This window comes from Salmo salar, unplaced genomic scaffold, assembly GCF_965601325.2.
Source record: "Salmo salar unplaced genomic scaffold, fSalSal1 ptg000408l, whole genome shotgun sequence".
NCBI classification, from domain to species: domain Eukaryota; kingdom Metazoa; phylum Chordata; class Actinopteri; order Salmoniformes; family Salmonidae; genus Salmo; species Salmo salar.
In genome coordinates this window covers 519,615-540,029 of record NW_027675377.1, presented here as the reverse complement: position 1 = coordinate 540,029, position 20,415 = coordinate 519,615, and the positions used below count along the sequence as shown (strand labels likewise).

General features: G+C 40.5%; 1 protein-coding gene across 1 annotated transcript; it reads left to right on the top strand.

The window, feature by feature from the left end:
- The first annotated feature begins 11,862 nt into the window (after window positions 1–11,862).
- On the top strand, window positions 11,863–18,923 carry LOC145875957 (uncharacterized). Its single transcript, XM_082971729.1, has 2 exons — window positions 11,863–12,400; window positions 17,107–18,923. Exons 1-2 carry the CDS (start codon window positions 12,112–12,114, stop codon window positions 18,837–18,839), a joined length of 2,022 nt encoding a protein of 673 aa, XP_082827855.1. The 5' UTR covers window positions 11,863–12,111; the 3' UTR covers window positions 18,840–18,923.
- The last annotated feature ends 1,492 nt before the right edge of the window (window positions 18,924–20,415 follow it).

Below are 20,415 nucleotides of genomic sequence, written 5' to 3'. Positions count from 1 at the left end.
GTCATCTGATGGAGATTGTAAAAGGTTAGTGTATCATTTTAGCTGGTTTTATGGTTTTGGTGACCCTGTCTTTGACTTGACAAAACATTACACACAACTCTTGTAAATGTACTGTCCTAACATACTCTAAATTTATGCTTTCGCCGTAAAACCTTTTTGAAATCGTAAAACGTGGTTAGATTAAGGAGATGTTTATCTTTCAAATGGTGTAACATAGTTGTATTTTTGAAAAATTTGAATTTTGACATTTATTTGGATTCAAATTTGCCGCTCTTGAAATGCACCTGCTGTTGATGGAGTGCACCACAGGTGGCACGCTAGCGTCCCACCTAGCCCCAAGAGGTTAAAGTTAGTGAGGGAGATATATGTCTCCAACTTCAGCGATTTTTGCAATTCGTTGCAGTCATTGGCAGCAGAGAACTGGAAGGAAAGGCGGCCAAAGGAGGTGTTGGCTTTGGGGATGACCAGTGAGATATACCTCCTGGAGCGCGTGCTATGGGTGGGTGTTGCTATGGTGACCAGTGAGCTGAGTGAAGTCGGCCTAGCAAAGACTTATAGATGACCTGGAGCCAGTGGGTTTGGCGACGAATATGTATACCAGGTCGATTAGAAAGGCCTGCTCGCAGAAGTGTTCTAGGGAGCATGTGACAGTGATGAGGGGTGGCCGTTTGACCGCAAACCCATAACGGATGCAGGCGATGAGGCAGTGATCGCTGAGATCCTGATTGAAAACAGCAGAGGTGTATTTGGAGGGCAAGTTGGTCAGGATAATATCTATGAGGGTGCCCATGTTTACAGATTTAGGGGTTGTACCTGGTGGGTTCCTTGATAATTTGTGTGAGATTGAGGGCATCTAGCTTGAATTGTAGGACGGCCGGGGTGTTAACCTCACTAGGGTAGGGGGCACTGTTTTCACCTCCGGATGAAAAGCGTGCCAAAGTAAACTTGGTAGATTTGGATAGAAAACACTCTAAAGTTTCCAAAACTGTTAAAATAATGTCTGTGAGTATAACAGAACTGATATGACGGCGAAAACCTGAGAAAAATACATCCAGGAACTGGGATTTGTTGTTGTTGTAGTTTTCCATTGACTGCCTATACAGATTCCATTGACTTAGGTCTCAAATTGCACTTCCTATGGCTTCCACTAGATGTCAACAGTCTTTACAAATAGTTTCAGGCTTGCATCCTGAAAAATGAGAGTGTAAGACCACTCTGAATGAGTGGACCATTCAGTATCTCAGAGATTTTTCATGCGCGAGACCGAGAGCGCACCTTTCTTGTTTACCTTTTATATTGACGACGTTATTGTCCGGTTGAAATGTTATATATTATTTAGGCTAAAAACAACCTGAAGATTGATTATAAACATCGTTTGACATGTTTCTACGAACTTTACTGATACTTTTCGGATTTTTCGTCTGGCTGTTGTGATTGCCTTTGAGCCTGTGGATTACTGAACAAAACGCATGAACAAAACGGAGGTTTTTGGATATAAAGAGAGACTTTATCGAACAAAACAAACATTTATTGAGTAAATGGGAGTCTTGTGAGTTGCAACGATATGAAGATCATCAAAAGTAAGTGATTCATTTTATCGCTATTTCTGACTTGTGTAACTCCTCTACTTGGCTGGTAACTGTTTGTAATGATTTGTCTGCTGGGCGCTGTTCTCAGATAATCGCATGGTATGCTTTCACGGTAAAGCCTTTATGAAATCTGACACCGTGGTTTGATTAACAAGAAGTTAATCTTTAAACCGATGTATAACACTTGTATGTTTTATGAATTCTTATGAGTATTTCTGTTTTTGAATTTGGTGCTCTGCAATTTCACTGGATGTTGGCCATGTGGGACGGTAGCGTCCCACACCCCCTAGAGAGGTTAACCTCTTATGGCTAGGGGGCAGTATTTTCACGGCTGGATAAAAAACGTACCCGATTTAATCTGATTATTAGTCCTGCCCAGAAACTAGAATATGCATATAATTATTAGCTTTGGATAGAAAACACTCCAAAGTTTCTAAAACTGTTTGAATGGTGTCTGTGAGTATAACAGAACTCATTTGGCAGGCCAAAACCTGAGAAGATTCTGTACAGGAAGTAACCTGTCTGACCATTTCTTGCCCTTCTTTGTCATCTCTATTCATTACAAAGGATCTCTGCTGTTACGTGACACTTCCTACGGCTCCAATGGGCTCTCAGAGCCCGGGAAAAACCTGAATGACGTAATTCAAAGCCCTGGCTGAAACACACGAGCGCTTTTGCTAAGTGGTCTATCAGAGGACAAAGGGCTTAGGCTCGAGCACTGGCCGCCCCCGCCTTTCTGTTTTTCCCTCTGTTTACAGACACGCAGATTCCCGGTCGGAATATTATCGCTTTTCTACGAGATAAATTGCATAAAAATTGATTTTAAACAGCGGTTGACATGCTTCGAAGTACGACAATGGAATATTTCAAAAAAATGTCACGTTATGCGCCATGCGTGCGACCGTGATTTACCATTGGGATAGTGTCTAGAACGCACGAACAAAACAGAGGATGTTTGGATATAACGATGGATTATTTGGGACCAAACCTACATTTGTTATTGAAGTAGAAGTCCTGGGAGTGCATTCTGACGAAGAACAGGAAAGGTAAGACCATTTTTCTTATAGTAAATCTGATTTTGGTGAAGGCTAAACTTGCCGGGTGTCTAAATAGCTAGCCCGTGATGGCTGGGCTATGTACTTAGAATATTGCAAAATGTGCTTCATCCGAAAAGCTATTTTAAAATCGGACATATCGAGTGCATAGAGGAGTTCTGTATCTATAATTCTTAAAATAATTGTTATGCTTTTTGTGAACGTTTATCGTGAGTAATTTAGTAAATTGTTAGTAAATTCCCCGGAAGTTTGCGGGGGGTATGCTAGTTCTGAACGTCACATGCTAATGTAAAAAGCTGTTTTTTGATATAAATATGAACTTGATTGAACAAAACATGCATGTATTGTATAACATAATGTCCTAGGTGTGTCATCTGATGAAGATCATCAAAGGTGAGTGCTGCATTTAGCTGTCTTCTGGGTTTTTGTGACATTATATGCTAGCTTGAAAAATGGGTGTCTGATTATTTCTGGCTGGGTAGTCTGCTGACATAATCTAATATTTTGCTTTCGCTGTAAAGCCTTTTTGAAATCGGACAGTGTGGTTAGATTAACGAGAGTCTTGTCTTTAAATAGCTGTAAAATAGTCATATGTTTGAGAAATTGAAGTAATAGCATTTCAAACGTTTTGAAAACCCCTAGAGAGGTTAAGTATATCCCAGTTTAGGTCACCTAACAGAACAAACTCTGAAGATAGATGGGAGCCAATCAATTCACATATGGTGTCCAGGGCAGCTGGGAGCTGAGGGGGGTCTGTAACAGGCGGCAACAGTGAGAGACTTATTTCTGGAGAGATTCATTTTTTAAATTAAAAGCTTGAACTGTTTGGGCTTAGACCTGGAATGTATGATAGAACATTGCAGGCCATCTCTGCAGTAGATTGCAACTCCTCTCATTTTGATGGAAAATGTTGTAGTTGGGGATGGAAATTTCAGAATTTTTGGTGACCTTCCAAAGCCAGGATTCAGACACGGCAAGGACATCAAGGTTGGCGGAGTGTGCTAAAGCAGTGAGTAAAACAAACTTAGGGAGGAGGCTTCTGATGTTAACATGCATGAAACCAAGGCTTTTACGGTTACAGAAGTCAACAAATGAGAGCGCCTGGGATAACGTCTACATCACCAGAGGAGTAGGATGAGGGTACGGCAAAAGGCTTTCAGAACTGGTCGGCTCCCTCCAGTCAGGTCATGTTGACGACTGGCTCCCTCCAGTCAGGTCATGTTGAAGACTGGCTCCCTCCAGTCAGGTCATGTTGACGACTGGCTCCCTCCAGTCAGGTCATGTTGACGACTGGCTCCCTCCAGTCAGGTCATGTTGACGACTGGCTCCCTCCAGTCAGGTCATGTTGACGACTGGCTCCCTCCAGTCAGGTCATGTTGACGACTGGCTCCCTCGTCATTTGTGTGTCTTATTTATTTAATCAAACAGCGTGCTTAAAGCATCAGACAAGTTCAGTACATACAGATTTTATAAAAACACATGGGGTGATTGGTAGAAAGAACAGATGACTCTTGGTTGACCAAGATGTATTTTAGTTGGGGACAGCACTAGAACATGATTTTGGGGCTCCCGAGTGGCGCAACGGACACTGCATCTCAGTGCTTGAGGCTTCACTACAGACACCCTGGTTCAAATCCAGGCTGTATCACAACCGGCCGTGATTTGGAGTCCCATAGGGCGGCGCACAATTGGCCCAGCGTTGTCCGGGGTAGGCAGGCATTGTAAATAAGAATTTGTTCTTAACTGACTTGCCTAGTTAAATAAAGGTTACATTTAAATACATTTAAAAAATAGAGTTTCATGACAAACCATTTTTTACAAATCCGGCAAGGCACCAATTTTGAGACGGGTTTAAAACAAAGGTTTCAAACCAATTCATGAATGTAATTGAATCTAGGTATGTCTTGCCTTTAATGTAATGGCATGAAAAACAATTGGCTGAATACTATACAACGACTTATCAACAGCTCTAATAATTTGCCTCCACAGGAAATCTACACTGGCAATTCTAGAATATACTATATAGCCCAGAAACCTGGTTAAACTATCATTATGACATCATGGATGAATTCTAGAATATACTATATAGCCTAGAAACCTGGTTAAACTATCATTATGACATCATGGATGAATTCTAGAATATACTATATAGCCTAGAAACCTGGTTAAACTATCATTATGACATCATGGATGAATTCTAGAATATACTATATATCCTAGAAACCTGGTTAAACTATAATTATGACATCCTGGATGAATAAATTTGAGTGGTTACACTCCTCCTTCCCCCATCCCTCAGCTGTTTACCAAACCAAGCCTCTGGGCAGCCATTTTGTTACTGTTGAAAAAACCCACACAACCCAGCAATCTGCCGTTCATACAACAACAAAACTGTAATTCCACCACTGTTTTGGTTATAAGATGATTATGGGGTTGGAGAAATGTAACTACTTTCAAATTCATAGACAGACCTATGGATGCAAGGACTGACCATCCATGATATCAACATTATAGTTTTAACCATGTTGAGGCTATACAGTGTTGATTTACATTGTTTCTAGACATTGGAGTAAAAAAAGCTTATTTGGGGATCTGATTGGGTAAACTGGTGAACTAAGCTCATGAGGCATGTGTTATATTCTTCAACAATCAATGGCTATAAATTAATAATTTAAAAGTCACAATATGGATGTAGCTATTGCATATTTCCGCTTTAACACCACACATCAGTTCAACAACTGCAGAGTTTGTGCCTCTGTATTTAAGACAGTACTTACTAGTGTTAATCAGGGAACGGTTTCTCAAACCCATCTTATGGCTAAGTTCACCGTTAGAACCATTGGACGCCTTAAGATGCGTTTGGGAAACCGGGCCCAGATGTCCAGTTTCCTCCTTTATCGATGTAACAGTCATCTCCTCCTCATCTTTCACTCCATAAACTGCATCCTCCTCTTCTTTTACTGTAACATCCTCCTCCTCTTTCACTCTGAACGCGTCTTTTTCTTCTTTCACAGTAACGGCCTCACCCTCTACTTCTTGTTTTACTGTGATATTCTCTTCTTTAGCAGGAGAGTAGATCAGTGACCGCATGGTCGGAGATGTTAGCTAGCTAGGCTAATGCTAACTTAACCAGCCTGCTAGCTGAATAATAACAAAAACACCGTAAATATGAAATTAAATCGGATAACTAACTAGACGACAGAAGAGGGTTTAAAACACAGTGGCTAATATACACTAACGCGTCTAAAGAGCTTTATTGTTCGGCTATTTTGTCTAGCAAGCTACCGTGGTGTCTGACTAACTGTTGCTGCTGTTGAAAGAAGAGTTCCGTCCACTAGATTATACGTCACACCAACAGCATCGCGTTAAATTCCCAGACCGCCATCTGCTGACTGGAGTGGGTAACGCAGTTGAGTAAAATGTATATTTTGTCAGATAAAAAGTTAAAGGGTAGGAATAAGGGACATCGCTGGTCATAAAATATTCATTACTTTCTTCAGCAATACTAGGAGAGAGGGGTACCCCTACACAGAACTGAACTGAACTGGATCTAAGATGGCGGACAGAAATACTAGGAGAGAGGGGTACCCCTACACAGAACTGAACTGGATCTAAGATGGCGGACAGAAATACTAGGAGAGAGGGATACCCCTACACAGAACTGAACTGGATCAAAGATGGAGGACAGAAATACTAGGAGAGAGGCATAACCCTACACAGAACTGAACTGGATCAAAGATGGCGGACAGAAACACTAGGAGAGAGGGGTACCCCTACACAGAACTGAACTGGATCAAAGATGGCGGACAGAAATACTAGGATGGAAGCAAATGTAAGGGATTATAACGTCATAACGAATCATGCAGAAACATGTACAGTTGACAGAAATGTTAGTTAATGTAGAGACAAACGATTATGCTTTTTCTTATCATAAAGTTTATTTACGAAAATCGCGATTTAGCCAGCTAGCTGAATAGCTAACATTAGCCAGCTAACGGACTAGCTAACATTAAACAGCTAGCTGACTAGCTAACATTAACCAGCTAGCTGACTAGCTAACATTAACCAGCTAGCTGACTAGCTAACATTAACCAGCTAGCTGACTAGCTAACATTAACCAGCTAGCTGACTAGCTAACATTAACCAGCTAGCTGACTAGCATTATGGGTGTTGTGACATGAGTATGTAATTGTCATTCTGGTTGTTTTAGGGACTCCTGAAACAACCAGCAAACCAGGCTGTTGTTTTGTGAAACAGTGAATGTATAGAATCTAGCCAGCTGAAGAATTTACTGAAAATTGAATGTACAATTGTGTAAGCTTGCCTTGCTGATATTTGCCATGCAGATAGATGAAATAACGTAGCTAGCTATGTTCTTGCTTATTGTGCAGTGGATGATTAAAATACCTGTATGCCTATGGATGTGTAGCTAGCTATCTAGCCGATCTGTGTATGGACCCAAACGTTTGGTATACATATTAGTTCAGAACCTATGAACCTCAGCTATCATAGCCAGTTGTATCAACTTCAAAACAGCCTGAATGACATTAATGAAGCCTATGGATTGAGTAGAATAGAGCATGTTTAAACCTTGTGTTTATATTTTTTATTCTAACATTGTTAGTCATCAATCAGGAGGTGAAATGCAAAACTGACCTGGGATCATTAACTCGGTGACTACTGCATCTCTGTCTGTATTTCAATGTAAAGCATCTCCTTAATAATACTTCCTGTATAATATAAACTGACCTTGGATCATTAACTCTGGGACTACTGCATTTCTATCTGTATTTCAATGTAAAGCATCTCTTTAATAATACTTCCTGTATAATATAAACTGACCTTGGATCATTAACTCTGGGACTACTGCATCTCTATCTGTAATTCAATGTAAAGCATCTCTTTAATAATACTTCCTGTTGACCTGACCAAGTGACCTCTCACCTCTGATCATGCTGTGCCCTCTATGTAGCCAGTTCAGATGCAGGAGGGGTTCACCGACACAGCTGATATAACCTAGAGGATTTAGGGAGAAGAGGAGAAAGCGATAAAGTGAAGGAGAGAGACTGTTATTGAGAAAATAAGGTAGTTAAAGCGACAGTGTTCAACAGGAATCTGTGTGTGGCCTCACCTGGTGTCCACACCACACTAAGTGGCTGCAGAGTACTTTATGCTGAAAAACATGAACGGACCAACAAGGACAAACAATATAGTGTAGTTATAGAAATAATGAAGTGTCTTACTATTCTCCATGGTTGGCCCTCTTGCCTATTCTTTGAAGGTGGAAGGAGCCACAGTTATACACCTGAACCTGCTTACTGCACAACACAATCCATCAATCAGATTGATACATGAGTGTGTAGGTGTGGGTTATAGGGTGTCTAATTGTTCAACATTTTTTCAATATGGGTGATTTAAAATAGTCTGTTTTGTTTTTGCACAGACATCACACCCTTACCTAAACAGCACCCTCACCTGAGAAGTAGAAATCAAAGGGAGAGAAATTGGGACTTGAATAACTGCAGTTGACATAGCTCAGTAAATGGAAGAATACTCTTATTGCAATGTGAATGGCTCTTAAAAGAGCCTTTGGTTGTGCATAGTGTAGTCTATGGTGTTGCCAGGGAACAGCACCCTCTTTGAAGAAGTAGGAGGTGAAGATCTCCTGCACACGGATTGCCTCTCTTGCTGCGTTGTTGGACCCCATCCTTGAAACATCCTGCAGAGCAGCAGACTCCTCCTCTGGCACACGGCGGCGAGCTGCAGATCCCCTCCTGGTCCTCGTGTCCATCCTCATGAAGTTACGCAGGACACAGGTAGCCTTCACACACCTGGATTCCTCCAGGAGGCAGTACCAGATGACCCTGGTCACCCAACCTTGCAGTGCCCTACACGGTAACTGTAGGCAATCGTTATGAAGGAATCTCCAGTTACAAGGTATCTGTAGGAATATGGAAGACAATGTAATTATTAGACTGTTACATCACCAGGTCATTGTGGATTACTAAAGTATAATATCCCTGATAACAAATCATGATAACATTGGATTGATAGATGCATGGGCACACATATGTACATGTGTAGCATGTGACAATAACAGAATCATATCAAGGATGGCATCACAAATGAATACATAAATACCACTTGAAGCTTGATGATGAGTTTGAATCATTTGAATCAGCTGTGCAGTGTGAAGGCAAAAACAAAAATGTGCCCCTCTTTAAGTCCCCAGGACTGAGAACCACTGCTCTTCATTGGGACCTCTTCATATGTAGACTGGCTTTCATAGAGCTCTTTATCTGAGGACAGAAAACCTCACAAGAAACAGACTTCATTATAGTCAGATTACACCACACTGAATATTATGTTACTATTATCTCCGTCCTCACTTCTAGGGACAGGAACTACACAAAAGTACCTGCCCTATCCAGAATAGCCTCCTCTCTCACTGACAGTTGGGGCTGCTATCCTTTCACCCTCCTCCATGGCTGTTCTACATTTGGAGTTTGTTTTTTTACAGTGATAAATAGATAGCTGGTCTGATGTGAAGGAGGAGGTTGATCATCAGGAGTCAGATGTGAAGGAGGAGGTTGATCATCAGGAGTCAGATGTGAAGGAGGAGGTTGATCATCAGGAGTCAGATGTGAAGGAGGAGGTTGATCATCAGGAGTCAGATGTGAAGGAGGAGGTTGATCATCAGTGAACCTCTAGGATTGTGGCTGGGCTGGCGTTTACACTTCCAGCTTGGTCATATATTTTGATACATTGAATGTTGATATTGTGAACCTATGTTATATATTTGCACCTCCTGTTTCAGGAAGTGATGTCACTAAGTACTGCCCCAATATATACAGTGCTGTTTGAAAGTATTCAGACCGCTTCACTTTTTACACATTTTGTTACATTATTCAAACATTTATGAGGAAAACATTGATTTAAACCATCTACACACAATACCCCATAATGACTTCACAATACCCCATAATGACATCACAATAGCCCATAATAACATCACAATACCCCATAATGACATCACAATACCCCATAATGACTTCACAATACCCCATAATGACATCACAATAGCCCATAATGACATCACAATACCCCATAATGACAAAGCAAAAACCGTTTTTTAGAAATGTTTCAAATGTAACAAAAGCAACAACTGAAATATCACATTTACATACAGTACCAGTCAAAAGTTTATACACATCTACTCATTCAATGGTTTTTCTTTATTTTGACTATTTTCTACATTGCAGAATAACATTGAAGACATCAAAACTATGAAATAACACATGGAATCATGTAGTAACCAAAAAAGGTGCCACGTCCTGACCAGCAGGTGGAGTAGGTGTATAGTTTTGGTCAGGGCGTGGCAGTAGAAGTTGTGTTTTCTATGTTCTGTCTAGGTTGGGTGTTTCTATGTAGAGTTAATTGGGGTGGACTTCCAATTGAAGGCAGCTGTGTGGTGTTGCCTTTGATTGGAAGTCCTATATTAGTTGGGTGTGTTTGTCTGTGTGTTTGTGGGGAATTGTTTTTGCACTGCGTTAGTATAGCCTGCAAAACTGTTTCTGTCGTGAGTATCGTTTTTTTTTTTTTTTTTTTCCTGTGGATGCTTTACTCTTGTTTTTGTGAATTAAAAGAATGAGTATCCACAACTCTGCTGCATTTTGGTCTTCCCTGCAACACCACGACATTATTTGTGACAAAAGCGTTAAACAAATCAAAATACATTTTATATTTGAGATATTTCAAAGCAGTCACTCCTTGCCTTGATGACAGCTTTGCACACTCTTGGCATTCCCTCAACCAGTTTCATGAGGTAGTCACCTGGAATTAATTTCAGTTAACAGGTGTGCCTTGTTAAATGTTAATTTGTGGAATTTCTTTCCTTCTTAATGCATTTGAGCCAATCAGTTGTGTTGTGACAAGGTATGGGTGGCTCTCATGAGGATTGCCACAGGAAATGAAGACCCAGGGTTACCTCTGCTGCAGAAGATATGTTCCTTAGAGTTAACTGCACCTCAGATTGCAGCCCAAAATATATGCTTCACAGAGTTCAAGTAACAGACACATATCAACATCAACTGTTCAGAGGAGACTGTGTGAATCAGACCTTCATGGTCGAATTGCTGCAAAGAAACCACTACTAAAGGACACCAATAATAAGAAGAGACTTTCTTGGGCCAAGAAACATAAGAAATAGACATTAGACTGGTAGAAATGGACATTAAACCAGGGAAATTTGTCCTTTGGTCTGATGAGTCCAAATTTGAGATCTTTGATTCTAACCGCCGTGTCTTTGTGAGACGCAGAGTATGTGAACGGATGATCTCCGCGTGTGCGATTCCCACCGTGAAAAATGGAGATGTGATGGTGTGGGGGTGCTTTGCTGGTGACACTGTCTGGAATTTAGTCAGAGACTGCGTGAATCAGGCCTTCATGGTTGAATTGCTGCATGCAAAAACACTGTTTACAAATAATGTGCTTTTCTTAAAAAAAGGATATTTAAGTGACCCCAAACATTTGAACGGTAGTGGCGTATTGTTACACCATGTAGGAGCAGTATAGACCTAGTCTGTTCATTATATACATCTACATGATGTATTGTTACACCATGTAGGAGCAGTATAGACCTAGTCTGTTCATTATATACATCTACATGATGTATTGTTAGTCCATGTAGGAGCAGTATAGACCTAATCTGTTCATTATATACATCTACATGATGTATTGTTACACCATGTAGGAGCAGTATAGACCTAGTCTGTTCATTATATACATCTACATGATGTATTGTTACACCATGTAGGAGCAGTATAGACCTAGTCTGTTCATTATATACATCTACATGATGTATTGTTAGTCCATGTAGGAGCAGTATAGACCTAGTCTGTTCATTATATACATCTACATGATGTATTGTTACACCATGTAGGAGCAGTATAGACCTACAGTAGCTGGCTACTTATTTATATGTTGTTTGACTGAATGAAACTGCCTTAAATGTGCTGTAGTAAACATTTTTTATTCTCACTAATCAATCACCACATTCCTGTCTTTGTATGTCTCAATAGTATTATTTAATTAAATCCATGTAAAATAATCTTTGTCTGAAAATAAAATCTGATCCTCAACTGCGTTTCCCTCCAGTCAGCAGACGGCGATGTGCGTCTTTCAGGCGATGCTGCAGCGTGACGTATAATCTAGTGGACGGTTCTTCATAAACAGCTCGTCAACCACCTCGGTAGCTTGCTAGCCAACATAGCCGAAAGATTCAAGCTATTTATACGCTTTCGGTCTATATTAGCTACTGTGTTTTAGACACACTTCTGTCGTATCTACTTGTTAACCTATTTAATTTAATATTACGTTATTTTTTATTAGTCAGCTATAGTAGCTGACTGGTTAAGTTAGCATTAGCCTAGTCGCTAATGATAGCTAGCTAGCTAACATCCCCGAACATGAGCTCCCTAAACTACTCCTCTCCTGTTAAAGAAGAGGAGGTCTGCTGGACGGAGAAAGAAGCTCTGGGGCTGAACATTGTCGTGAAAGAGGAGAAGGAAGAGGAGGATGTTACAGTAAAACAAGAAGTAGAGGGTGAGGCTGTTACAGTGAAAGATGAAGAGAGAGACGTTTCAGTTAAACAAGAGGAAGAAGAGGATGATGCTGTTTTTGGAGTGAAGAAGGAAGGAGAGATTACTGTCACATTGAAAGATGAAGAGGAGGAGACGGGAGATCTGATTAACACCAGTAAGTACCGCCTTCAATTCGTTTTTAACTTTGGATATTCGGAGTTGGCTCGTCAATACCTCTTCAACGGAGGGCCCTGGGATGATGACTGATATGTCTAGAATCAGACGACGTAGAGAGCAAGCTACCCCTTGTTTTCTCCGTTCCGTTTCCAAAAAGTGACTTAACATATATATTTGAGGAGGGTCTATCTGCTGACCGCAGACTGGGGGCCACGGCATGTAGTGATTTTAATGTAGTGATGTTTTACTACACACCGTTCCCCCCATGAGAGCCATGTGAGAGTTGGGTTGGCTACACCAAAGATTATGGATATACTGACAAGATGTCTCTCCGTCCTAACAAGGGGAGTCGTTGTCCACAAAGCTGCACTGCGGGTCTTCTAGCTCCCGTTTATCTTTTCTTTGGATTGGTGGATACATCTTATTATTGTAATCTATTGTTTATATTCTATGAGGGTTGTTGTCGTCAACCGCCTGTATTCAATGGAGAGAGATGCTAAGCTACTAGCATGAATATGCATAGCGATCTGAAGACAACTCCTATAGTGTTTTTATCAAAGTTGTCGGTATGTCACGTGTCCACGTAACAACTTAATCACTACGAAACTTCTGTTAGAGCAAGTAAACCTCACGTAGCAAATAAGCCATTCATTTTGTTGTTGACCAAATTCAACACTTTCCACATTGGGTTGATAATTGTTTCCACTTGGATACAACCTACTGTAACCTACTGGCATGACCTAGAGAGATACAACCTACTGTAACCTACTGGCTTGACCTAGAGAGATACAACCTACTGTAACCTACTGGCATGACCTAGAGAGATACAACCTACTGTAACCTACTGGCATGACCTAGAGAGTTACAACCTACTGTAACCTACTGTACTGGCATGACCTAGAGAGTTACAACCTACTGTAACCTACTGGCATGACCTAGAGAGATACTACCTACTGGCATGACCTAGAGAGTTACAACCTACTGTAACCTACTGGCATGACCTAGAGAGATACTACCTACTGGCATGACCTAGAGAGATACAACCTACTGGCATGACCTAGAGAGATACAACCTACTGTAACCTACTGGCATGACCTAGAGAGATACTACCTACTGGCATGACCTAGAGAGTTACAACCTACTGTAACCTACTGGCATGACCTAGAGAGTTACAACCTACTGTAACCTACTGCCATGACCTAGAGAGATACAACCTACTGTAACCTACTGGCATGACCTAGAGAGTTACAACCTACTGTAACCTACTGGCATGACCTAGAGAGATACAACCTACTGTAACCTACTGGCATGACCTAGAGTGTTACAACCTACTGTAACCTACTGGCATGACCTAGAGAGTTACAACCTACTGTAACCTACTGGCATGACCTAGAGAGTTACAACCTACTGTAGCCTACTGGCATGACCTAGAGAGATACAACCTACTGTAACCTACTGGCATGACCTAGAGAGTTACAACCTACTGTAACCTACTGGCATGACCTAGAGAGATACAACCTACTGTAACCTACTGGCATGACCTAGAGAGATACAACCTACTGTAACCTACTGGCATGACCTAGAGAGTTACAACCTACTGTAACCTCCTGGCATGATCTAGAGAGATACAACCTAAGGTAACCTACTGGCATGACCTAGAGAGATACAACCTACTGTAACCTACTGGCATGACCTAGAGAGTTACAACCTACTGTAACCTACTGGCATGACCTAGAGAGTTACAACCTACTGTAACCTACTGGCATGATCTAGAGAGATACAACCTACTGTAACCTACTGGCATGACCTAGAGAGTTACAACCTACTGTAACCTACTGGCATGACCTAGAGAGATTCAACCTACTGTAACCTACTGGCATGACCTAGAGAGATACAACCTACTGTAACCTACTGGCATGACCTAGAGAGATACAACCTACTGGCATGACCTAGGGAGTTACAACCTACTGTAACCTACTGGCATGACCTAGAGAGTTACAACCTACTGTAACCTACTGGCATGACCTAGAGAGATACAACCTACTGTAGCCTACTGGCATGACCTAGATATATATATATATATATATATATATATATATATATATATATATATATATATATATATATATATACAAGCATTTCTAAACTTTTTTTTCTCACTTTTATGGGGTATTGTGATGTCTTTATGAGGTATTGTCTGAAAATTGATAATTGAAAAAAAAATCTATTTCATAATAAAAATATGTAAAAAGGTGAAGGGGTCTGAATGCATGTATGTTGTATGTCCTAGGGCAGATTTAAAAAAAAATAGTATTTTCTTTCTACCAATTGATTGGTTGAAATGTTATGACGTGTATTTGTTCATATAGACACTCTCCATGTGTTTAATAAAATCAACTGTATGTGCAGAACTTGAATTGAACTGATGCTTCAAGCGTTTGATTAAATAATTAACACACACAAATGACTTGAGGAATCCAGAGGTCAATATAACCAGAAGAAAATGACCAATTCCCCACCTGCTGCTGGCCTTCGTTAATTCTGACGTAATGCTCCTGGAGTTTCCGGTAAAATAGGCAAACTTTTTCCATTTCCGTTTGAAGTGCCAATTTATCTTACCATTTCTACCGATCTGCTTGCCAGTTATGAACGAGTTACAACACCTGTTTGGCTCCTCCACTTCCTGGGTCGGTGAAGTGAGGTATTACATTTAAGGATTAAATCATTTAAGGAATATATCCAAGTCTCACGCTCATCACCTGTGGAATGCGGGGCTTCCAGCGAGGTGTGGATTTAACCTGTTAGGGCTAGGGGGCAGTATTTAAACGGCCGGATAAAAAACGTACCCGATTTAATCTGGTTACTAATCCTACCCAGTAACTAGAATATGCATATACTTATTATATATGGATATAAAACACCCTAAAGTTTCTAAAACTGTTTGAATGGTGTCTGTGAGTATAACAGAACTCATATGGCAGGCCAAAACCTGTGAGATTCCTTTACAGGAAGTGGCCTGTCTGACCATTTATTGGCTTTCTTTGACATCTCTTCCCAAAACAACTCTGCGGTAACGTGACACTTCCCACGGCTCCAATGGGCTCTCAGAGCCCGGGAAAAACCTGAATGACGTAATTCAAAGCCCTGGCTGAAACACACGAGCGCTTTTGCTAAGTGGTCTATCAGAGGACAAAGGGCTTAGGCTCGTGCACTGGCCTCCCCCGTCTTTCTGTTTTTCCCTCTATTTACCGAAACGTAGATTCCCGGTCGGAATATTATCGCTTTTTTACGAGATAAATTGCATAAAAATTGATTTTAAACAGCGGTTGACATGCTTCGAAGTACGGTAATGAAATATTTAGAATTTTTTTGTCACGAAATGCGCCATGCGCACGACCCGTATTTACCATTTCGGATAGTGTCTAGAACGCACGAACAAAACGCCGCTGTTTGGATATAACGATGGATTATTTGGGACCAAACCTACATTTGTTATTGAAGTAGAAGTCCTGGGAGTGCATTCTGATGAAGAACAGGAAAGGTAATAACATTTTTCTTATAGTAAATCTGATTTTGGTGAAGGCTAAACTTGCCGGGTGTCTAAATAGCTAGCCCGTGATGGCTGGGCTATGTACTTAGAATATTGCAAAATGTGCTTTCACCAAAAAGCTATTTTAAAATCGGACATATCGAGTGCATAGAGGAGTTCTGTATCTATAATTCTTAAAATAATTGTTATGCTTTTTGTGAACGTTTATCGTGAGTAATTTAGTAAATTGTTAGTAAATTCCCCGGAAGTTTGCGGGGGGTATGCTAGTTCTGAACGTCACATGCTAATGTAAAAAGCTGTTTTTTGATATATATATGAACTTGATTGAACAAAACATGCATGTATTGTATAACATAATGTCCTAGGTGTGTCATCTGATGAAGATCATCAAAGGTTAGTGCTGCATTTAGCTGTCTTCTGGGTTTTTGTGACATTATATGCTAGCTTGAAAAATGGGTGTCTGATTATTTCTGGCTGGGTACTCTGCTGACATAATCTAATGTTTTGCTTTCGTTGTAAAGACTTTTTGAAATCGGACAGTGTGGTTAGATTAACAAGAGTCTTGTCTTTAAAATGCTGTAAAATAGTCATATGTTTGAGAAATTGAAGTAATAGCATTTCTAAGGTATTTGAAAATCGCGCCACAGGATTCAACTGGCTGTTACGTAGGTGGGACGATTTGGTGCCACCTAGCCCATGGGCCTCAGAGCTTGGACTCGAACCCAGAATCTCTAATGGCACAGCTTAGGCCACTTGCTCACCATTTTTGCTCCAGGCAGATATACTACATACATAACTAGCAGTTTCTGCATTAGCAGGGAGGTGTTTCTGCAATCAAATTGTGTGCGCATCGCCCTTGTCGCAATATTAGGAAACACAGAAAGGTGCCTATATTTGAGAACAAAAGTGGCCTGGCACACTGCCTAGGAGTTCAACACCTTTTACTTATTTCTAGTTACTACTAATGTGAAAACAAGACTAAATATGACTATTGTTGCTCACTTGACTGTCTTAAGACAATTGTCAAGTAATTTTAACATTCATTACAGACGTCAATTGTTGTACAGTATCATGGCTACGCTGTTGGCATCACCTTTTTCAGTGGATTTCTGCTGTTGTGAGCCTTTAACTATCTGTCTGACTTGTTCACACAGGAGAGAGACGTGACTATCATGGATCCTCTGGGGAGCCTCAACATCATGATGCTAACGAGTCAGAGAAGAGTCTGTCCAGATTCTATCACCTCAAGAAACACCAGCAGAGACCCACAGGGAAGAAATCTATCTGCTGCTCTGACTGTGGAAAACATTGCAAATCTTCATCAGAACTTAAAATACACCAGCGAACACACGCAGGAGAGAAATCTCACCACTGTTTTGATTGTGGGAAGAGTTACTTAAGATTAAAAGCACTAAAAGTACACCTGAGAATTCACACTGGAGAGAAACCTTACAGCTGTGATCAATGTGGGAAGAGTTTTACTACATCTTTCTCTCTGACTCTACACCAGAGAATACACACAGGAGAGAAACCGTACAGCTGTACTGAATGTGGGAAGAGTTTTACTCAGTCAAGCAACCTGTTATCACACCAGAGGATACACACAGGAGAGAAATCTTTTAGTTGTAATCAATGTGTGAAAAGTTTTATTTCATCTAGTGACCTGACTGTACACCAGAGAACACACACAGGAGAGAAACCTTATAGCTGTGATCAATGTGGGAAGACTTATATTTCATCTTGCCACCTGACTAGACACCAGCGAGTACACACAGGAGAGAAACCTTATAGCTGTAATCAATGTGGGAAGAGTTTTACTCGGCCAGACAGCCTGATATTACACCAGAGAACACACACAGAAGAGAAACAATATAGCTGTGATCAATGTGGGAAGAGTTTTGCTGCATCTGGCTCTCTGACTCTACACCAGAGAACACACACAGGAGATAAACCTTATAGTTGTGGTCAATGTGGGAAGAGTTTTACTACATTTGGCTCTCTGACTCGACACCAGAGAAGACACACAGGAGAGAAACCTTATAGCTGTGGTCAATGTGGGAAGAGTTTTACTACATCTGGCTATCTTACTCTACACCAAAGAACACACACAGGAGAGAAACCTTATAGTTGTGATCAATGTGGGAAGAGTTTTACTACATCTGGCTCTCTGACTCGACACCAGAGAAGACACACAGGAGAGAAACCTTATAGCTGTGGTCAATGTGGGAAGAATTTTACTACATCTGGCTATCTTACTCTACACCAAAGAACACACACAGGAGAGAAATCTTATAGTTGTGATCAATGTGGGAAGAGTTTTACTACATCTGGCTCTCTGACTCGACACCAGAGAAGACACACAGGAGAGAAACCTTATAGCTGTGGTCAATGTGGGAAGAATTTTACTACATCTGGCTGTCTCTCCAGATCAAAACACCTCAAGAAACACCTGCAGAGATCCACAGGGAAGAGATCTCACTGCTGCTCTGACTGTGGGAAGAGATTCACCTCTTCGTCAGGCATTAAAATTCATCAGAGAACCCACACAGGAGAGAAACCTTTTAGCTGTACTCAATGTGGGAAGAGTTTTACTTCATCTTTCTCTCTGACTCTACACCAGAGAATACACACAGGAGAGAAACCTTTCAGCTGTGATCAATGTGGGAAGAGTTTTGCTGCATCCTGCTCTCTGACTCGACACCAGAGAAGACACGCAGGAGAGAAACCTTATAGCTGTGGTCAATGTGGGAAGAGTTTTACTACATCTGGCTGTCTGACTCGACACCAGAGAACACACACAGGAGAGAAACCTTATAGCTGTGATCAGTGTGACAAGAGATTCTCCGGTAAAAGACATCTGATCAAACATCAGAAAATACATGAATGAGTTGTTTCATGATATCAATGATATAATCTCACAATGTAGAATGTTTTAACATTGTAGAAGGAGTATTTTAATGATGTCACAATGTAGAACCCTAAACGTTTGTCCCCTGTTCTATTGATTTCAACATGATATGGATATTAGCCTCAGGGGGAAAATCCAGGCTCTGAAATGGAAGAGTTACTATTTATGAGATTTAACAAAAAGTGATTAACAAAAAAAGAGTTGTGTTACACTTACCATGTTGGTGACCCACTGGAATCAAAATGCACCACTTCAAAATGTAGCTAGCTGCTTTCTACAAGTTGTCCTCTGACCAGGGATGTACACATTATTCCCAGATTCCATGTGGTTTTTCAGCTGTTCGTTTTAACAGGATGTGCAACCTCATGTCCCTCCTCTTGCATAATTGATTTCAACATGATATCGATGAGTGATGACAAATAAGTTCCTTTGTTTAGCGACCCCTACATTTAAATGCATCACTCCAAAATGTAGCTGACTGTCTTCTTCAGGTTGTCCTCTAATCAGTGAGGTAAAATATATCTCCCATTTCCATGTGTTTTGTTTAGTTCTGTTAGTTTCAACATCATGTACAACCTGATTTCCCCCCTAATTGATATCAGTGATTTATTGCTACTTGTCAAAACAACAGCGTTTCTGGTGCAGTTTATAAGGTGCTTGTTTTAAAAATTACAAGTAATATGATTATTGTGGCAGATGTTTGTGTATATAGCACATTTTATGTTTAGGTTTTCAATTTATCACAAACTGTTTCTGCTTATTGGTTATTGATTTGGACACGTTAAAACTGTGTTTTGACATCGGGGATATCCCATCTAGCAACATGTAATTGAAAAGAAGACTATGCCCCGTTTTTTCAGTGACTTGAAAAAAACTTAATTTCAACTTTAGTTGCAGGTAGCCTAGTGGTTAGAGCGTTGGTCCGTCATTGTAAATCAGAATTTGTTCATAACTGACTTATTGACAATTATTGCCTACCGGGGAACAGAGGGTTAACTGCCATGTTCAGGTGCACAACGACAGATTTACCTTGTCAGCTCGCGATTCAATCCAGCAACCTTTCGGTTACTGTTAAATGAAGGTTAAAATAAAGAAATAAATACACATGGACGCAGTATAATCATTTGGTCTGTAATCAATTTTATTAACAATCCTACATCACTCCAGTATTTCTTCACAACATTCAAGCGTTAATTGTCTTTATTCCACTACTGAAGAATCATGTCTCAAATCACCTCATATTTCAAACATTCAGCCTGACAAAATATACGTTTTATTATTCCATGCCTCACCATTAAGTTAATTATTGCCAATACATATTAACAAAAGGGTGTACATTTGATCACAATTCATTTTGACTTTTTCCGTTTTGCAGATGTTTTGTTTGGGCTCGTTCCAAGTGGACCAGAGTTCTAGAAGCTAGTGAGTTTTAGGAAGACGAGAGTTCTAGAAGCTAGTGAGTTTTAGGAAGACGAGAGTTCTAGAAGCTAGTGAGTTTTAGGAAGACGAGAGTTCTAGAAGCTAGTGAGTTTTAGGAAGACGAGAGTTCTAGAAG